Source organism: Aythya ferina (assembly GCF_964211825.1).
Source record: "Aythya ferina genome assembly, chromosome: 17".
Taxonomy (NCBI): Eukaryota; Metazoa; Chordata; class Aves; order Anseriformes; family Anatidae; genus Aythya; species Aythya ferina.
Window position 1 is genome coordinate 12830805 of NC_140316.1, and position 19590 is coordinate 12850394.

Genomic DNA, 19590 nt, shown 5'->3' on the forward strand with positions numbered 1-19590 from the left:
GTATCTGAGGTCCCTTTCCATAAATTAAGCACATTCTCTCTACAAGACAGTTTAGTTTCTTACCCGAAACATGGAGAGATTATTCTAAAATTTCATGCTTCCTGCGTTAAGAAACCTTATTTTCAGTACACACTTACTCAGGATCAGTTTATGCTCTTTTGTGCTTGTGCCCACACTGTCCTCTGAATTAAGTATCTCTTTTCCTTCCCTAGCTTTCTTTTCTCATCTCCACTGTGTTTGAGAGCAGGCATTTCATCCTTCTGTGGCACTGATGTGGCTAATGCATGTATTATAGGTACCATGTATTAGCTTAGGGGAGAAAATGTGATAAAATTTGCATAAAATGCATACGGGGCAAATACAATTTCTTTGCAGAACAAGCCTCCCTACCGTGTTCTGTTTCATCCTAGGACGAGTCGGTGCAGCCGTTAATGCAGCCAAGTAAAATCCACGTCCTCCTTTTGGTACTCCACGGGGGGAACATCCTGGACTCGGGAAGTGGTGATCAGAGCTCTAAGCAAGGGGATGTCAACACCATCACGACCGTGTTTGACACAGTGATGAGGGTGCATTACCCAGCTGCTCTTGGACACATTGCCATCAGGCTAGTCCCTTGCCCAGCCATCTGCTCCGAAGCCTTTTCGCTGGTGTCCAGGTAAGTGGATGGGTTAAATTTTGTGCTTGCCTTTTTTTTTTTTTAATCCATGAAATGCTCTGTATGTGGTAGTGATCGCTCTGACCACGCTTTGAGAATGCACTTATTTAATATACTAGAGAGGCATTCAATCTCGATTTCATACTTAGCTGCAGTGAATACAGTAATCATGCAGCAAGAGTTCTGTGATTGATTTATTCTAATTAATCCAATAAATACTAAGGCTTTAATTCCTTGTCTGAGGGTTGTTCCATCACTGTAAGTATGTTGTCCTTGAAGATTTACTTTTGATGGGAGGGAAAGATTTATTAAGCTCTCACCCATTCACATTGGAGGAAATGGCCTTTTCTATCTTGGGGCTTTTTTTTTCTTTTTTTTAAGCAATCCTCATTACTAACTGTACTGTCTGTAAATGGCTTTCCCCACTCTGCATCTTAGGCTGAGTATTTCCCATCTCTCTTGCCCTCTCCAGCCTCAGCCCATATAGCTATGATGAAGGCTGCCTATCCAACAGCCAGGACCACATCCCCCTTGCTGCACTCCCTCTGCTAGCGACATCATCCCCGCAGTACCAAGAAGCAGTAGCCACAGTCATCGTCAGAGCCAACCAGGCCTACAGCGAGTTCATCAGATCCCAGGAGGGCATGTCATTCAATGGCCAGGTGAGCCAGCAGCTGTTTATAGCCACAATGAAAGGAAGAGCAAGTGAAGCAATTTCCTTCTGAAGCTCTATTTTCATTACTCTCTCAGGAGGGATGGAAACACGACAGGGTTGAGCTGCAATAAGAAAGCATGCTTCCATTTCTTTCTGAAGGAGAGAGAGATTATTGCTTATGCTCTGTCTAGAACCTTTGGGATTCCAAACAAAGTCAGAGCTTGTGTTCAGAAATGAAGCTACAAAGCTGTGAAGTTAATCAATTTTCAGCACGACACACCTTTCCAAATCAGGAATGCTACCTTTGTTACTAAATGTGATCTCTACTCCCATTGCAAACCAAGGCTGTTTGAGTGTTCCTGTCTTTAAAGGGCCTTCAGCAGCTCTCACTGGGGTTGCCTGTTGCAAAAGTGGATTTCTTTTTTGAGACAGCACAGCTGCTGTGCCCTGTAAATACCATGACTGAGCATCACACCTCTGTGAGCAAAGGCACTCTCTAGCCCAGTGGGATTTAAGCTATTGAACAGGCTGTGCCCACTGCTCTGCTGCAGTGTGATTTATCCACCCCGAGTTTATTCCAAGCCCTGGGGCCCCAGACAGCCCTCTACTACTCAGGGGTCTCAGTGCTGTACTGTGCCTATCTGCTGAACACACTTGGAGGCAGGACAGCATTATCTCCTCACAGCACAAACAGGGAACAGAAGCACAGGGAAGCTTGCCTGAAGTAGCACAGGCAGTTGGTGAGGAGGAAATCAAGCTTGTCTTTTTGAGACTGGAGTTAGGGCAATAGTCAGCACTCTGTGTGGCTTCCACCCTGTTCCAGTGGGCTGGTGGGGACAGCTAGAACATATTAGCTGTGTTAGCTAGTAGGAGTCTGCAGGGTCTAAATGGATGTTCATCGACAAAATAGATTTACTGATGAAAGCACTGGTTATCCTGTTACAGCAGCTTTCCCAGGTATAATCCAGCACTCCTTTTAACTGTCATCTCTGAACCGAAGTCAAAGGGCTCTTCCCTGCCCCACTTCTGTTGCCTTTTTCAGGTCTGTTTGGTAGGAGATTGTGTTGGAGGAATTCTGGGATTTGATGCCTTATGCTACAGCAATCAGACTGTGTCCGAGAGCCAGAACAGCAGCCGGCGAGGGAGTGTTGTGAGTGTCCAGGTAATGCTGGTTGTCAGTGTCTGTTGGGAATGGGTCTGCTGGCCACAACACCTCCACAGCCCCTGATTTTAGTAAGGATCTTTGCATGAAAGGCCAAAGACGGTCTTCCTAATTGATAGCCAGGCCAACAGGTATGTCCTAGAGCATGTGTCAGGAGTTGGTGGCTTTGCCCTGACTGGGATCTTGGTATAGATGGTGAAAGGAGGATGGAAGGAGAAAGATAAAATGTGGGTGTATTCCTGATTCAGCTGCCAGAGTGGTAAATCCATGTATTTCAAATCCCAGGATACCGACCTCCTGTCTCCTGGAATAACAGTGAACAACACCTATTGCTCCAGTGGCTCTAATCTGGAAGCCAGCAGACACCTCAGCAGGAGCAACATTGATATTCCCCGTAGCAATGGAGAGGATCCAAAGAAGCAGCTGCCACGAAAAAGGAGTGATTCATCCACCTACGAGCTGGACACAATCAAGCAGCATCAAGCCTTTCTTTCAAGGTAAGATTTAGAAGAAACAGAACCAGCAATATTCTGGAGCTGAGATCAGTGCACCTAGGAAACTTCAATGTTGCTTTGTCATCCTGTGACAAGGAAGGTGGAGGAAAGTGTAATTTTACATTGGAGGAGTATAGATTTCATTGAGTGCGTTGTATATACAAAAATAAAAAAAATAACAGCACCATTAGTAGCAGGGAGAGAATCCAGCTGCTCTACTGCCTTTGTATTACAATGGGAGGAAGCAGCCCTTCATCCTGTCTCTTGACAACCCAGGCAGTCAGGTAACTGCTTTTTTTGCTGTGCTGCAGTTGCAGCATAGAATGGTTTGGGTTCGAAAGGACCTTAAAAATCATCAAATTCCAACCCCCCTGCCATGGGCAGGGAGGTCAAAAAGCAAATATATAAATAGGGTGAGTGAAAACAGGGAAGCAGGATTGGGGATCGAGTGTTGTTTTAATTTCTAAGCATCTTTGAAAGCTGACCTGTTGTTGGGAAAGCTGAGCATGTGTTGTGTCCTTTAATTTTGGCCTAGTTCGAGTGTGAGATTGAATTGCAGTGCCCTTTCCTGTCATAGGAGTAGGTTTCTGCTGCCGGGACAGTTAGATGCTCTAGGCAAGAAGTTCTCAGCCCTCACTGTTTGGCTGACTCAGGCAGCAGCCTTCACCTACACACGAGGATTGTTGTCTCTCTGCTGTCTTACATGACTATTTGGCGAAGCCACCTGGGCCCCTGCATGAAGCAGGGACAGGGGATTGGGTTTTGTCCCCTGCCAGGGCTGCACCCTTGCACCAAGGTCACGTTTCACATTTGTTACTCACTACCAAAGCCCTCAGTATCACATTGCAAAGCTTCTTCAAATGGACTTTCAGAAATGTATCTGTTAACATAACTGATAAAATTTTCATAGCGGTCTTTCCATTGCTGCTGATCATTCAGGGATTACTTCTGTAAGCCCAGAGGCTTTTTCTGACTGTTTTTTCTGACTCATTTGCCTGTGGAACTGGATAGCCCATCCCTTTCTCTCCTACAGGACCAGACAGGCTGCATCATCCTCTTAATCCCTCTTCCCCCCCCTACGACCCAGGTACTGAGGAGCAACGTCTCCCCCAGCAAACGCTGTTATCTGCATTGTAACTGTGTCCAAGGCTGTTTCTTTTGCCCTGTGCTGAGCTGAAATCCTGTCTCCAATTTCTCTTTCTTCATTAATTGCAGTTGTTGCTCCAGCCCAGGGGCTCCTGTTGTCCTGCCACGTCAGGGGCCCTTTTGCAAAAGATTCATAGGAGAGAGAAAACACCAAAGGAAATGTCATTGGGGCACAGAGTTACTATATTCAGAAAGATAAGCTGCATTTACAAAAAAACAAAAAACCACAATAAGCTTCTCAGCTATTTCTAGCAGGTTAATAAAAGGCAATCAGTCTCTTGTTCATACCTTATTGAAACAGCCTCCTGTATTACAGGAGAAAATATGAGTCATGCAAAAATGTGCTTTCTCTTCCTTGTTCTTGACCTCCAGAGCACAGACTGAGTGCAGGGAAGTGGGCTGGCGTCTTGCTGCATTTTTGCATCTGGTTTAGCAGAAGCAGTGGGCCTGCGATGGCTGAGGGATTGCACGGTGCCATCTGTCTCTTCAGATAGCTTTGTCCTGCTCCTCCTTGCTCCATCTCCTAAGGAGCGTGGCTGCTCCCTTCAGGAAGCACTCGAGGGGAGCCTGGAAAGGGCTGTCAGTGTTCAGTGAGATGGGTTGCTGCACCTTTACTTCTTTGGGGCTTTCATATCTTTTCTAATCAACCTTTAGACCTTGGGTCAAAAATAAGCCTCTCCCACAGCTCAAGAGCCAGATTAATTCAGGAAAAAGAGCAGCCTGATGCCGTGAGTTGTCTTTGCATCTCTCCCCCTCCAGTCCCTGGCGCAGGGGCGGTTCAGGGGCAGGGGTTCTCCTCTTCCACTCCAGCCTCTTGGCAGGGTGTCACACCTGGCCCCATCCCCAGACCTCGTGCTCACAGCCATCATCGCCGAGCAGCACAGTCATGGGCTGAGTGCCCCAGCGCTCCCGCTGTCACTAAATAATGATTTTCCCATATGAAAACTAAGCTCTGATGTGACACAGCTTCGTGCAGGAGATTGGCGGAGCAGAGCCAAGTTTTCCTAATGGGCACCGCATACTGGCAGCCTGGCATATGGGGGCCTTTCTGTCCGTGCCTATTGCAGATCTCAGCTTGTGCCAAAGACACTCATTTTTATTCATGTATCAGACCTACCCGCTTCTCTGGGATAATGCCCAGCAAGCCAGAGCAGCATCTGGAGATTACAATCACACATTTATTTTTAAATTCAGTCCTTCTGCACAACTACATTATTTCTGGCTGTGCTGTACTTGTATTATTGTAAATGAGTTGATTTGCTTCTGAAATCCATAAGCTCTTGTTTAATTAATGCACACAGTACATCTGCTGCTTTTTAAAGGGAGAACAGGGCGCTGTAGGTTGCTTGGAGCATGATGGATTCAGAGTTCCCCTTGGCTCTCGTTTCTTTTGATTGCAAAAAAGACTATCAAGTTCCTGGTAAAATGAGAGGAGCTGTCCAAATCGCTGAGCGGTACGGCTGTTCTCGTTCTCTTTCGTTCCCCACCAAGAGATGCCACGGGAAGAGGAGCAAATACACAAAAAGCCTTGTACCAGCCCTGCCGTAACGCATCCGCCGTCAGGATCCTTTCTGTGGCACGTTCATTCAGATCATGCTGCCGCTGCCCTGTCTTTGGCATAACCCAACTCATTCTAAATAACTTCGTATTCCTTACACATGGCACACTTAATGCGTTGCAGTCTTGACAGCTAAAATAATTGTAGCTTCACTGAAGGTGGCTTGTTTTAAATCTGTTTCAGCGCTGCACATCTTGGCAGTGTGATCTCGGGGAGGCTCGTTCACATCACAGAACTGGGAACATACTCATTTTAGCTGTCACTGCCGTAACCTCTTGTTCCTCTCGCTTTTGACATCACTGTTTTGACTTTCTGTGATCTGTACGTCTGGCATAAGTCAGCTTGTTATATTTCCCTGCGGATGGTAACCAGGAGAATAGTACCGCAGGCGTGCAGGCGGGCTCCTCTAGGCAGTACCTGGCAGCAGGGCACGAGGAGAAAGGTTTTGAGCACCTCTGGGAGCAGCGGCCAGCAGAGCAGAGGTGCTGTCTCTGGGGCAATGTGCTGTTTGCCAAGAAAACTCAGTCCAAGTGAAACCGCTTCTCTTCCCATCTGCGTTTTTGCAGCTTTTCTTTTACTGAAAAACAGCTACCCCAGAGGGGAAGCGTGCGCAGGGGTGAGTGAATGCAACGGTTCCAGGGCTCCAGATGGTGGGGAGGGAGCATCCCCATTTCCCTGAGCATGGCAGTGCCCAGCTGGGCAGGCACACGCATTCAGAAGCAGCAGCAGGGAGCCAGTGCTGTGGCACGCGGAGCCATGCAAGTGCTGCTGAGCACCTGAGACTTCGTCTTGGGGCTGGGTAGAGACTTGCATTTGCATCGTGTCTGACTTCAGGCCAGTAAACCTTTCATCCAGCCCAACTGTTGTGGTATCCATTTATCCTACATATTTTATAGACTCTGTTCAGATGCTTGTTGAAGTGTTGGAAAACACCCTGTTAAGATGTTGCTGGTAGCCTGTCTGCAGCCCTCCGCTTGCAGCTGTAGCAGTGAGAGCCCAGCAAGGCTGCAGTCTGAATCTGCAGAACCTGGAGAGGAAAAGAAATTGCAGCTTATTGCTCTACGGTCGTGAGAGAATGATCTCAGAAAACCTTTTGTGAACCAGGTTATTAGAGTTACACATCTGCCACTTCAGCTTTATCCCAGATCTAGCCTGCAAAGAACCACTGCTTCCTAGCACGGGGGTGGATTCCCAGGCTTGTTATCTGAGGGTTCCTGTTTCCTCTGCCTCCGTGTCCAAAGGATATGTGACGTCAAATCCCTGTTTTAAACCTCTGTATCGGCCAGCCTGCACTGCACACAGGTTGAGTTTTTCAAGGAGATTTGACAACTGAAAGGAACAGAAAAAAAGCTTAGACATATTCTGTATCTTTTAGGTGCAGTTACCTGGAGTTGTTGGGCTGGGGTTGAGAGGTAGTTTGAGTGGTAATAACTTGGCATACGTGATCTCATGGGCAGAAGAGAGGTGGGAGGGTCCTGGGTGCATGATAGAAACAATTTACCCCGTGGTCACTGGGTTAATTACCCCACATTTCCATTCCCAGTGTGTGCCATGCACATGCATGAAACTGTGCTTCAAACTTGGTACACAAGGGTCTTCTTGCAAATTTTGATCTTCCTTTTTCTTTTTCCCCTCCCATTTTCTTTTTCTCTTTCCTTTTTAATACTGTAACATTTGTCCAACTACTTGCAAGAGGAAGAAATGGGTAAGCAAAGCTTTCCGTAACATTTGAGAGTAAGGTGATGGAAGGAACTCAAATGTTGACAGCCAGAAAGCATAGCAGTGATGTGTGTAATAGAGTGAATCGCTGTAAATCTGCTTTTTCCCTCGGTGCTCTAGTAATTTTGCTTTGCTGGTTATTTTAGTTTGCCAGTGACTGTTCCACTAGCAGTAACCAAGTTTTTGACTCCTAAAAAAAAAAAATATTTGAGGAGAGTGGAGTGTGTAAATGAACCCACTTGAAGCTTGGATTTGTACAGTCTATGTGATGCCAATGAAATTGGGTCATTGTTTGTGGGGACACTTTGCTGGATAATAAACTAAAGTGAAGAGGCATGGAGAGTTGATTGGCACCGTTTCTTCACTAAAGAGACAGAATTCATTTTGCTGTCAATCATTTATCTGGTCATCAATTATGAAAAAACAATATGAATAAAATTTTGTCTTTATTTTCTGCTCTTGTTCTAGTTTACATTCTAGTGTTCTCAGAAATGACCCGGGGTCCAGGCGATCTAGTAGCTCCACTATGCTGGATGGAGGAAATATTGGAAAGTTTGAGTTTGAGATCACGGACTTCTTCCTCTTTGGTTCTCCCCTGGGTCTGGTTCTTGCACTACGAAAAACTGTCATTCCAGCTCTTGACAGTAAGTCCTGATGTAAACTGTTGAGCTCACTGAGTAATCCAGTAAAAAACAAATATTTATGTATAACACTTACTGCACCATAAGGAATCAGATCACTGTATGCTCTAGCCGACACTGATGATACAATTTATTTGTCATTTAGTTCAAAACATTAAAAATACTGGGAAATTTTTGAATCTGTACATGATGTGCTGATAAATTGTTTCCATTGATTAAACTGGAAGATGAGGGAGATGATAAATCTTCAGTGCTTTTTCTGTTTTTGTAAACTTGACTGTTATCTGTTTTACAGACAAATATTTACAGTAATCTAACAAATAACTATGTGATATTTGAATATTTTTTTTCTCCATCTCTTCAGTCTTTCAGCTCAGACCAGCTTGCCAGCAGGTCTATAACCTGTTCCACCCTGCAGACCCATCTGCTTCACGCCTCGAGCCTCTTCTGGAGAGAAAGTTTTACCTTTTGCCCCCCTTTAATATTCCCCGTTACCAGAGGTTCCCACTGGGTGATGGCAATTCTGCTGTTCTGGGTAAGTCACTTCAGATTCATATTAGCAGTCTGAAGGGTTATATCCACACTTCACATGAGGTTATCAAAGCAATTGGAAAGGCCAAGAAAGGGAATTGGCCCCGTAATGTTAACCTTGTTCCTGCTTTATCAAAAGTAGTTTTCTTCCAACAAAATCAGCGCCTTGTGACTCAAATGCCTAACATGTGTCACACAAAGGCCATCAGCTGCTGAGAGTCAGAATGTGGTGACCTCTCTTTGAAGGTCCCTGCTTAACACCCAAGCTGGTGCTTGTGGTTGGGACTGGATGAAGCATGATTAACTTGGCTGAGTTTCAGGACCTTGATGTTTGGGACGCCAGTGAAGACTGGAAGGAGCAGAGTCAATAGTGACATCATGAGATGATTTACTTGGTTGCACCCTTTGCTTTTTCATGGAACCAGCCAAAGGACTGGCTACTGCCCACGGGTGGGCTGGTGACAGTGCCTTGCCTTTGCCACCTTGCCAGTGAGACACTGTTTTCCTAGGATACCTAGGATTCCTTTGCCATCAGTGGCCTTTTCACTTGCTCTAGCCCAATTGCAGCAGTAACAATGTCTAAAATGGCTGTCTGCATGTCCTTTTGGCTGCCTGGGTTGCATCTGAAGCAATTGTGTCCTGACCATGCCCTGCCTCGGCTCCCATTACATCAGTGCTCTCGCAATTGATCTAATTAAATAAATTATATTTCCTACCATCTTCACCTCACTTCTGTGCCTAGACTCTCATAGTCTGTTGCCATTTCAGTGCAAGATTTCATTGCAAGGAGCTCTTCAGGAAGCTTGTGAGAAGCTTTCTGCACTGTGCAGAACTAAATTTGACCTTTCTGCTTCACCTAAAGCTTTGGCTCCCTGCAGGGTCAAGGCTTTGGGGCAAGAAGAAAAATTTCACCATAATTTTTCCCTTGTTCTAGGTTGTTAGTCAAAGGCTACTTACAGTAAACAGAGCAACTAGGAGTCTCTACTGTAAAACTAGATTTACAGCATACAAGAAATCATGCTGGCAAACCAGAGTTAAATACAAAAGCCATCAGCTAGAAAGATTGGGAGTTTTTTTCTGTAAAACTCTGGTAACTTCCCATTTATTTAATCATGTAGGACCAAATGAAGAGAAATATATATCCAGAGGTGAATAAAAAATTGATGCTCTGCATCACTTTTAAACTGAAAATGCAGAACAGTGGTCTTGTATGTATCTGTATCTTTAAGGATTGTTTTAATTGCTGAATCTGATTTGTTTAAATGGGCATAAACTAAAATCCATGTTTAATGGAGTGAATAAAATACTTTCTGCAGGCCCTACTCACTCATCAAATTTAGCAAAGATCTTGCTGCAACACTCTTTAAAAATGGATCCACCCACAACTGCATTTGTACCCAGTCCAGTTACAACAGCTCAGGGAATCTGTAGCAACTTGACAAGCAGATTTTTCTGGAGGTATGCTTTAGGTATCAGCTGCAAGTGGCTTCTTATAAAAATTAAAATGAAAATTCCTAAACACCTTCTTCCTCTTAACTATATTTCAAGTCCCCTGTTCTCAGTGAAGCCTGAAGCAAAAGCCCCGTTGCCATTGAGCAACCTTCGTTCTGGTTATCATTCTGTGCAACAAGCAGTGATCTTATTAATTTACTGGGCCTCCCTGGACCTTTGTTAAGTTGGCTGTGTCTAAGTTTAGAGAGACACTTCTATGTAATGTAATGGAGCGGAGTTACACAGCAATTAGCTCAACTCTGAGAAGGGTTGAACGATTTCAGAACCCTCTCCAGGTTTGAGCTTTGTTATTAAAAGAGATGCTGCTTTATTTACCATGGTGAATAGAACTGACAAAAAAGCACCTTTAAATTCTCTTCTTGAGTAAGATGAAGCCTCTTCGTTAGCTTATCATAAAGTAACAGACTATTCCTTTCCATTAGAGTAAAAATTATGTTGAGATTTATGCATTACCCAGAAGGGCTGTTCTGACCATGATTTGCAAAGCCACTGCTAAAGCAGGAGCGTTCACCATAGGGTGCTCCAGAAAAGTTAATTGTTGCTATAATTAAGAGATACGATTTGGTGATCATGTGCAATTCAGGTGCTCAATTATAATTAGTTATGTACTAAACATTCTGTAGCACTATTTGTGTGTATCTCCTTGCACAGATAGCTGGCTTTTTATTTATTTATTTATTTTGGTCCAGGGCTCAGGAAGCCTCTTAGACTTCTGTTTTGCCATCTGTACTAAATGCTGGGTCCCTGTTTGATTACAACCAACGTGCAGAGTGAAATCAAATTCACATCCCTGCTTACTCCCGTGCTTTGCACTGTGTAGGCTGTGAGTCTGATTCAAGTAAATCTCCCTTAGAGCATATATTTTTTTTTCTCCTTGTAGTAAAAAAAAAGATTTCTCTGGATCTGCTGGGTATTTGTGAATTCAGCTCATTTGGAGGAGCTGGTTAAGAGACTCCTTTTTCTTTTGTGGTTGAAATGCCATCATTTTGCTCTCCTCTGCTACCAGTTAATCTCTCTGATGTGGGTCTATTTGGAAAGTCACCCATGTTTTGTTTCTTTTCCTCTGTTTGAAGGTTTTCCTTTCATTGAAGACCCTGACTCATAGTTGAAGTGCTCAGTTGTAACTGTTTGTATGTTAACACTTTGTGGCCGCATGTCTGTTGTTCTTTGTCCTTCTGTTTTTTTGTTTTTTGTTGTTTTTTTATTTTCCCATCTGCTTCTAGTTGAGACAATCCAGAACAATCCCATCCTCCTCATGGAAAGTAGCCCTCTGGGTGCTCTCCAGCACCAGGACAGCTTCATGGAAACAAGTATCCCTGTTCCCGTACTGAATTGGCAAGATGTTTCCAATAAAAGTGCCGGTTTTGCTGAGTGTGTGTAATCTACACTTTTGTATTGTTGTCTTGGGTACTTGGGGTGCTTTTTGGAGATCATACTGTTACCTCCTGGAGCTGAAATCTTCATGCTGTGTCTCAGGCTGTGCCACATGAACAAACTGCATGGGATCGTGCTTGGGGTCTGGGAGACCCAGCAGGAAAATGAATGAGTTGGCATTACAGTGCCGAGTTTGGAAGGGGAGACTGCTGCCACATGCTCAGTTTTTTTTCCTTCTGTGGTGGCTGTGCTGCTGGGAAGAGGCTTTGGCACGGAGATGTGGAGTCCCCAGGTGGCCCTGCTCGTGTGCAGGATCCCCTGGGAACAGTTTGGTTTGTCCACAGCGTGCAACTCCCCAGCACTCAGCCACGCTGCACCATGGCCAGAAATGTAATGCCTGTCAGACCAGGTTTTGTCCATTTGAGTATTTCGTGTTTGGACAGTGCTTGTGGCTCTGCTGAATACACTGACTGAGGCTTTCAGACCCCAAGGTAGCTGTATGTGTTGGCTTTTGAAAATTAATTTCGCGACTTCTGCCTTAAAAGCAAACTTTGACGCATTCGTTTTGCCTTATTTTACTGTTGTAAATGCTGCATGGCCTCATTTATTCTGGTGGTGGCTGATGCTGCATTGTGATTTTAATGAGATTTGATTTTGTTTTGGTTCTTTCTTTCCCATGTCTTACTTGCCCATTCTCACCTTTTTATTTTTTTTTTTTATTATTATTTTGCATTGGGAGCCTGATTCAGCTGCCTTTTATTTATTTATTTGTTTAACAAGCTGACCCTTGCTGTTCATGAGCAGTCCAGTACGTTATGTGGTCATACAGGATGGCAACGTCGCTGACTATCCCAGATAGTCTCTCCCTGATGGTTTTCAGGTGTGCAGTTGCCATGTTGCCCGTGCTGTGATGTTCTGTAACAAAGCAGAGGGAAAGGATCTGGCACTATTAATTAATCACTTCGGAGGTCGCTGATGAAATGCCCGTTAGCTGTTATCTGATACATCCTGCTGGCAGGACAGGGCTTTCAGAAGCTTCTCTGCTCTCTACCCTGTGTTTCAAGAGCATGATGTGGCCAAGCAGTGCTTGGTGTGACTGCAGCAGGTGCTGATTCCCAGTTCAGCCACTGGGAATGGATCTCCAGAATCATAACAACTTAAGGACAATTGAAATTTGTGTGGAAATTTGTGTGGCTCTTGATCTCAGGGTAGTGATTGCAGAGTGCCCAGCACTGGCTGGTGACTGGTGCAGGCAGGGTCTGGCCTCTGCTGAGCAGCTGGCTGGCTTCTTTGTTTTTTTATTGAACCTTCCATATCTTCAACTGCTTTCAGTACTCCCTGCTTCGGTGGCACAGCTCAGCCTGCAAAGAGCATATACTGAAATGTGCCATTTGGATGCCCCAAGGACTTAACTCGGTGCCAGCAGTACATTAGAAGGATGGCCCGGTGCCGTTCACTGAGTGCGAAACAATTAGTAAGAACATTGACGAATGGGTCCATAAACAAAAAGGTACAGCACTGAAATGAGTATTAAAGAGCCATAGCCAGGCAAAAACAAAGTGATTTTGCTTCTTACGGCAGCTCTTGCAGAAGTGCAGTTAAATCTCAATTCACGCATCGGTCTGACGTGTGCTGCCGGGAGAGGGATGATCAGGGTGCCACTCGGGCCAGGTCTCCAGCTTTGGGAGCTTCCTCGCCCTGGTGAGGTCTGCTCTCAGACATGGTACAAAGCACGTTTCAGCCAGCTCAGCAAAACAGTGGCACCTCTGTCCACCTCTATCTACATGTATGTCCTGAAGGAACAGCTAAACTTGGTGGTTGATGGCTAAACTTGATCTTTCTGGTGCTGGTCCTGTTCCAGGCATCTGGATTGGGTTGGAAGTGTTTGCTGGAGAAACCTCGCAGGCTGCCACCTGTGAAAAGCAGAAAGCAGGGCCCTTCTGGAGCAGGAGCTGTCGCAGGGGCTTGGTCACTTTGTGCCGCTGTGGCAGCATCTGCTGCATCCTGTCCTGGTCACATCATTCCCAAAGACAGCCCCCTTGGTTTCCAAAAGGCAAGAACCTTCCTGCCCAAGGGATTTGGTACAAAGAATACACAGAGTTTAGGAAAAATGTTGTTAGTTTGTTTCTTTGTGGTTTTTTGTTCTCTTTTTTTTTTTTCCTGTGGGTCAGGTCACAGGTTTTTATCTGGAAGTTGCTGTCACAGCAGCTTTGGGGTTGAGGAAGCCTGGCTAAAGGGGCAGTTTTCTGTCCACGTTTCCTGCCCTGCTTCTTCCTGGCCCTCATTTTTTCTTAGAAACTGTAATCTTTCAGGAACAGAGCGTGCATAGCTTGGGAAAAGGGAGAAACATGACAGTCACCCAAGTGGGCTGGACGCAGGGACGGTGCAGTCAGGCTGCACGTCAGCCCCTGCAGAGCAGACTCCTGCCACCAGCACACAGCTCAGTAACAGTAAAACAGATTCGATTTTTATACGAGTGGAGAAGGACTCCTGTGTGACACTAGCTAGCATGGTGCTGGAGGGGTTGTTGAAGTGTTTTTTGTGTGTTGACTTGTTTTGTTTTTTCTTCAGACTCAAAAATCCAGAGCTAGGCACAGAAAGACAGATGACTAAGAAAGCAAGCCCAGAGTGCCACTGTTTTTAACTTTATGTACTTTCCAGTTCCTGGGTCCATGAAAAAAGGAGGTAAAAAATCACGCAGAGCTAAGGGAAGATAAGCTAACAGAGCCAGAGCTGTGATCAACCCATTTGGCCCAGCCTTTCCTCCGGTGTAGCATTGGTGTAAGACTCCAGCTGCTTCCTAATTCAAGCCACAGATGTTTATTTTTAAGGGAGAAAAAGAAGTTCAGGCCTCGCTGGTAGGTGCAAGCTAAACCTGAGCCTGGCATTTTTCCTAGTCGGACAAAGCCAAACCTCTCCCTGCATCTGACCAAGTTCAGGGGAGCTGACAGTCATCACCTGTGCTGCAGCTGTGTTGGGGCACCCGTGTGATGGGAGGGATTATTGCAGAAGGATCTCACAGTCTGTACAGACAAGGAGAAGAAGGGGTAACCTGGAGAGGTGAGAGGGCTGTGTCAGGTCATGCAGTCAGTAGGTGCCCGCAGTGGGAGTGAGACCCCTCACCCTGTCTGTGGGGTTGAACTCAGCCAGCTCCTGGCTTGGCTCATGTTTCCCAAGCACAGCCTCTGGTCGAATTGTCTCTCCTGCCTCGTGCTGGTGCTTTCTGCAGTAAGAAAACTCTGCTGGCCTAGTGGGGCTGGCTGGGCTGTGGATGCTGGTAGCAGCCTTGACAGCCAGCAGCTTGAGGCAAGGTGAAAAGTGGAGGAAAGTGCTGAGAAAGTGATGCTGGTAATGGCCTTTCAGGCACAACGTGGGCAGTGTGTGAAGCTCATCATCAGGTCAGGCTCCCGCTAGGACTCAGATCTTGCAGTCCACAAAGCTTTTACACAGAGCAGCTTGTGGCCTGATTTTCCCTGCAGAGAACAGAACTCTTTTACCGACACTTATCTACACATTTTCTGCTTCATACATTCTCTTTCCCTCCGCTGCAGCAGGATTTGTGTGGGCACAGACACTGCTGCTGTGAACTGAAAGATCGGAGGAAGCAGAGCAGTAGCCCCAAGCAAAAAGATCTGTATTAAAATAAACCAGTTGCCAAAACAACGCCTCGTGTCAGCCGCATGCTGGGATCAAATCCAGGGATTGCCAAACTGGCTGAAGTAGGCGGAGGATGTTGGTGCGGGGGAGTAATTTACTTGTGTTCCCCGTGGCATCCGCTGCCCAGCTGGGCACAAACTTTTGCCCTGTCTGGAAAAAAAAGCTCAGATGCTGCTACTCAGGTACAACAGAGATGGGCAACATTACAGCAGTAGTAAATAGCTTTGCTTTTGCATGTTACTGTCATACCTGTGTTGCCTGCTGTGAAGCACGTGGTATCGGCACCACAAACCCTCTGCAGTGCAGGATGTCCCAGAGACGTTTAATTTGGCCTCAGAGCATCCACAGAGGGGTGGGTGCTCATACCACTGTTACAGGGGGAAAAATGAAACGCAGAGATTTTATCTTGACTTTCAGCATCTCTTGGTTTGCCAGTCCTGAACGTTTTTAGGTCCGTTTCCCCCTAATACATGTATAAGGGCCACGTGAGCATGCCTTTAAATCCTCCTTTTCTGTATTTATGTACTAGAGGGTTAAGCCACACTTGGTAAACCTCAGGTTGGGATCTAAAATCCAGACTTGCACGTTGTACAAAAGAAGCTCTGTTTTCACAGAGACTGAGTGCTCCCCGATCCACCAACATCAATTGGAGATGTAAGTGCTCAGCACCAGGCTCCTTTTTCCTCAGTAGCCCCTGTTTTAGTTTAACGAGTGTTGGCTGTATCCATCAGCAATGAAATACGAGTTCAAATTTAGTCCATGCCAGGCATGAAAATGTTTTCTTGATGTTTTTTGCATTAATGCTTCTATCTTGGAGATGTTCATTTAAGTCTAAATGTTTCAAGAAAACAAATATCCCTTTTTAAAGGTTGTTTTTTTGTTGTTGTTCTCCTTCCCCTGGTTATTATTTTGTCTCAGTGTGAATATATAAAGTTGTATATATTCACATCTGTATGTATGACACATGCTTCTGTTCTTGCTGCTTAAGTAAGTGCCTGGATTTTTGTTTGGGGTTTTGGATTTTTTTTTTTAGCTAATTATTTTGCTTTTCTCAATCAAAGACTGCTCTTCCTGCCACATGCCTCTTTGCCTGCTGTGGTGTTTGCTTCCTTTTCAAACTAGAGCTCCAATGAAATGTTTTTCATTCCGATCAGTTTTGAAAGGTTTTTTTTGCATCTACGAGCCTTGTTTGCCTCCTCTTCCTCCTCTCAAGTTCATCTTGCCCAGCCTCTGTCTGTTGGTCTAATATTTTGATTTCCCTGTTTCAACTTTGTAGCAGATGTTGTTCAGTCTCATGGTGCCGTCTTCATGGAAAGCGCGTCCCTGTCCACCCCCATTTCAGCCCCTCAGTTCAGGGGCTTCCGGAGAGCCAGTGAGATCAGCATTGCCAGCCAGGTCTCAGGAATGGCAGACAGTTACACTGCTTCCAACATAGCCAACAGTAAGTGTTTCACCCCCTCCAACACTTCTGCTCGCCACCACACCGCTGTCTCAGCGCCGTGCATCGAGCCGCCCCGCTCTGGCTCAGAGCCACGCAGCTTCTGTCCGTCTGTCTGTCTGTCTGGGGTATGCTTTCCATTTATAACCAAACCTGGAACTATTTCACCTTCACCTGATTGTGTCCTAGTCAGTGCTGCGTGTTATCGTCTCCCCTGGAGGAGCCAGATTATGACACAGGGGCCATTGCCGTGTTATGCATGTTGGACTGTGCTGGTGATTATGGTGTAAATTGTTCAAAAATGGTAATAACTGATAACTCTGAGCAGCATTTGGCTGCTGTGTGGTGAGGGTTAACCCAAAGGGATGTTTGTGTGCTGCTGTTGATAAGAGTCTGGCAGAAGTAGTGGGGATCAGCACTTGTAGATTAGTAATGCAGGATGTGGTGCGTGGCTTGATGCACATTATTTAAAAGTGATCCACAAGAGGAGGGGACGAGTAAGCCCTTCTGTAATGCTGAAAGGCAGGAAAAGGTTTGGGTTATTTATTACTTCGCATCGAAAATTCAGCTCTTCTGTAGCCTGGAGGGCAGCTCCAAGAGTCAGTCAATTATGAGCCATGTCCCAGAGCAGAGTGAGGAGAAAAAGGATGTTTTTTAAATTTTTTATCAAAACCTGTATAACTTTACAGCTAACATGGTGAGGAACAACAGCCTTTGTTAGCAGTTCAGCCCGTTCCTTGTTTCAGCTGAAGGTGTGAGATTAACAGAATATATCCTCAGGGACCTCTGATAAACTCGGATGGAAAGAGGCTGAAAACCAAACAAATTTAAAAACCAAAAAACCTTCAGCCCAAACTTTTGTCCCAGAAAGTGATGAAAACTTAGAGATAATCCGTTCCCAGCACATTAAATTCCAGGACTATGAACAATTTGCTTCATAATTAATTACTGAGCTTAGTAACACTCCCTGAGGCAAGTGTGAGCTGTTGGAAGTCCGTGGGCACAGGGCAGAGGCTTCTTGTCCTGTCTGAGGCAACCTTTGCAGCAGGAACACACTACCTGCCCTTGGACAAATGAGCTTTTCTTCCCTGAAGCGCATCCGAGAGCCAATGCTGTAAGCCCAACGTGCCTTCTTGTGTTCGTCCTGGCGAGCTTTCTTGCTAACTTTTAATCTGCACGGGAGGAAGGCTTCTCAGGGAGAAGGTGTTTGTGTTGTGCTCATTTCACACCCACAGAGAGCTGCCAAGCTCAGCCGGCCCAGAAGGGAAGCTGGGGGCTGCTGTTGTTTGTTAGGAAGGGTTCATGGCAGGATGTTGCCTGACGGCCCTGCGTGAGGCCCCGCAGCCATCCTGCCTCCGCCAGCTGAGGGCAGGGTCAGGCCTGCACGGCGCTCATGCTGTGTAGGTGGGGAACCCACTGGTCAACATGAGGGGCACCTTTTGCTGCCCTCGTGTCCGTCAGCACGTCTCCCTGCCTGCCTGCAGAGATCTGGGGAGTCTTACGGCTTTCCTCCAGTTATTTTGACTTACGTTTTGTGGGAATTATTCCTGTGCATACTTCACAGCCATCAAAACCTGTCTGTGACACCAGAGGGGAGAAGTCCGGCCCTCAGCACATGTCTGGCCCTCCAGAGGCCCCACCAGGTGTGGGGAAAAGCTGCCGAAATGCTGGGCAGCACCCAGCCAGCAGCATGGGGTCTCACAGGGCACCTGGCCTGTGACCAGCCCCGTTCCTTCTCCCTGCTGTGCTCTCAGCCCCTTCCTTCACCTCCCCGTGCTGGCACAACCCCTCAGCCCCAGCCTTTCAGCTCATACACTCAATTTTGTTAGCGCAGCAGCAGCCTGAAGGTGATACACTGAGGGTTGAACATGGCCTGCAAGCCACAAGGGCGCTGCAAAATGGCGCTTCCCTTCTGGGAGCCCTCCCCAGGGTGCAGCTTCCTCACAGCATGAGCTTCTGGAGGATGGAAGTGGTGTTGCCTGCATCGTGTGTGATGTAAGAAGTATGACTTCTGTTTTTTTGTTTGCTTTTGTATTTATTTTTCTTTTTAGAAACCAAACACCACCTTAACCATTGTAGAGGGTTTAGCCTTCTGTCCCAACTTGCACTCCCTCACAAATCCCCCACCCAGACTTCATCCAAGAGACGCAGGCAGCATAAACATGATGAAGTCCCTTCAAAGGGAAGAAAACTCAAAGGGCCATCGAGTCAGGATGCAGACTGTGCTCTTCGGATACCCAACCTGGACATCAAGAAAGGTATTCTGGAGAGACCAGCTCCAGTCAACCTCCTCTCGTTCAGTGGTCACAGATCTTCACAACAAATCTATGTGCTTTCACTGAGACACTTGCAATTTCTGATTGCATTTTAACAAGTACTTATGTCACTTTGCTCCAAAGGTCACACATAAATAACACTGCTAACACCTGGCAAGAGCAGGAGTTCTTCTAGGCAGAGTTGTGGGGACAACGCTTCTGCCTCTACCACCCTCATGCTGTCTTTTGAACACACAAGAGTAAATCCTGGCTTCTTCATACAAAGAATCTGGAGTCACCCAAGCTGGGGACTTGCATGAGAAATGAAAGGTTGGGACATGACCAGGAGCTGCCAATTTGGAAGGCAGAAAGTCAGAAGTGGCTGCGAGGAGGTGCCTGTGTGATCTGGAAAAGCCATGTTGATCCAGCAATGCCCTCCTTCTCTTTCCCTTGGCTCTTCGGAATCTCAAGGGCCGTTAGGATGGCCCCAGGTGGCCTGGGCATTCAGCACACCAGGTTTTGGGCCATGGGGAAGTGCTGATGCTGTAAGTCTCTGCACTTCACAGTGGTTGTGCTGGGCTCTGGAAGGAGCTGATGGGTCCATTTTTTAAGTTCAGCATCGGGGCTCATCACCAGCAGCTTTCCCTTAATAAGAAGGCTTTGTTGGATTGCACCTTATGCCTGGCAGCTTTCCTGGAAGTCCATATAAAGGGAAAATTGTTACAGAGAAAAACAAGTCAGAGGAAAAACTCTGCCAAAACCCCAGCTTGTGACCTGCATGCAAACTCAGCTC

The 19590-nt window shown here is 46.1% G+C and overlaps 1 protein-coding gene across 11 annotated transcripts in view; it reads left to right on the forward strand.

Annotated features, from left to right (window-relative positions):
* The window catches only part of PITPNM2 (phosphatidylinositol transfer protein membrane associated 2), a 133732-nt gene that overhangs the window by 101616 nt on the left and 12526 nt on the right, over nucleotides 1-19590 (forward strand). For 7 of the 11 annotated variants that reach the window (XM_084539416.1, XM_084539424.1, XM_084539419.1 and 4 more), the window contains 9 exons: nucleotides 411-655; nucleotides 1128-1317; nucleotides 2353-2472; nucleotides 2758-2969; nucleotides 7858-8033; nucleotides 8395-8565; nucleotides 11297-11446; nucleotides 16381-16545; nucleotides 18594-18800. In XM_084539416.1, the coding sequence (XP_084395542.1) occupies nucleotides 411-655; nucleotides 1128-1317; nucleotides 2353-2472; nucleotides 2758-2969; nucleotides 7858-8033; nucleotides 8395-8565; nucleotides 11297-11446; nucleotides 16381-16545; nucleotides 18594-18800 (1636 nt within the window). The remainder of the gene's footprint in view (nucleotides 1-410; nucleotides 656-1127; nucleotides 1318-2352; nucleotides 2473-2757; nucleotides 2970-7857; nucleotides 8034-8394; nucleotides 8566-11296; nucleotides 11447-16380; nucleotides 16546-18593; nucleotides 18801-19590) is intronic. The other 4 variants (XM_084539426.1, XM_084539425.1, XM_084539417.1 and 1 more) reach the window with 4 other exon arrangements.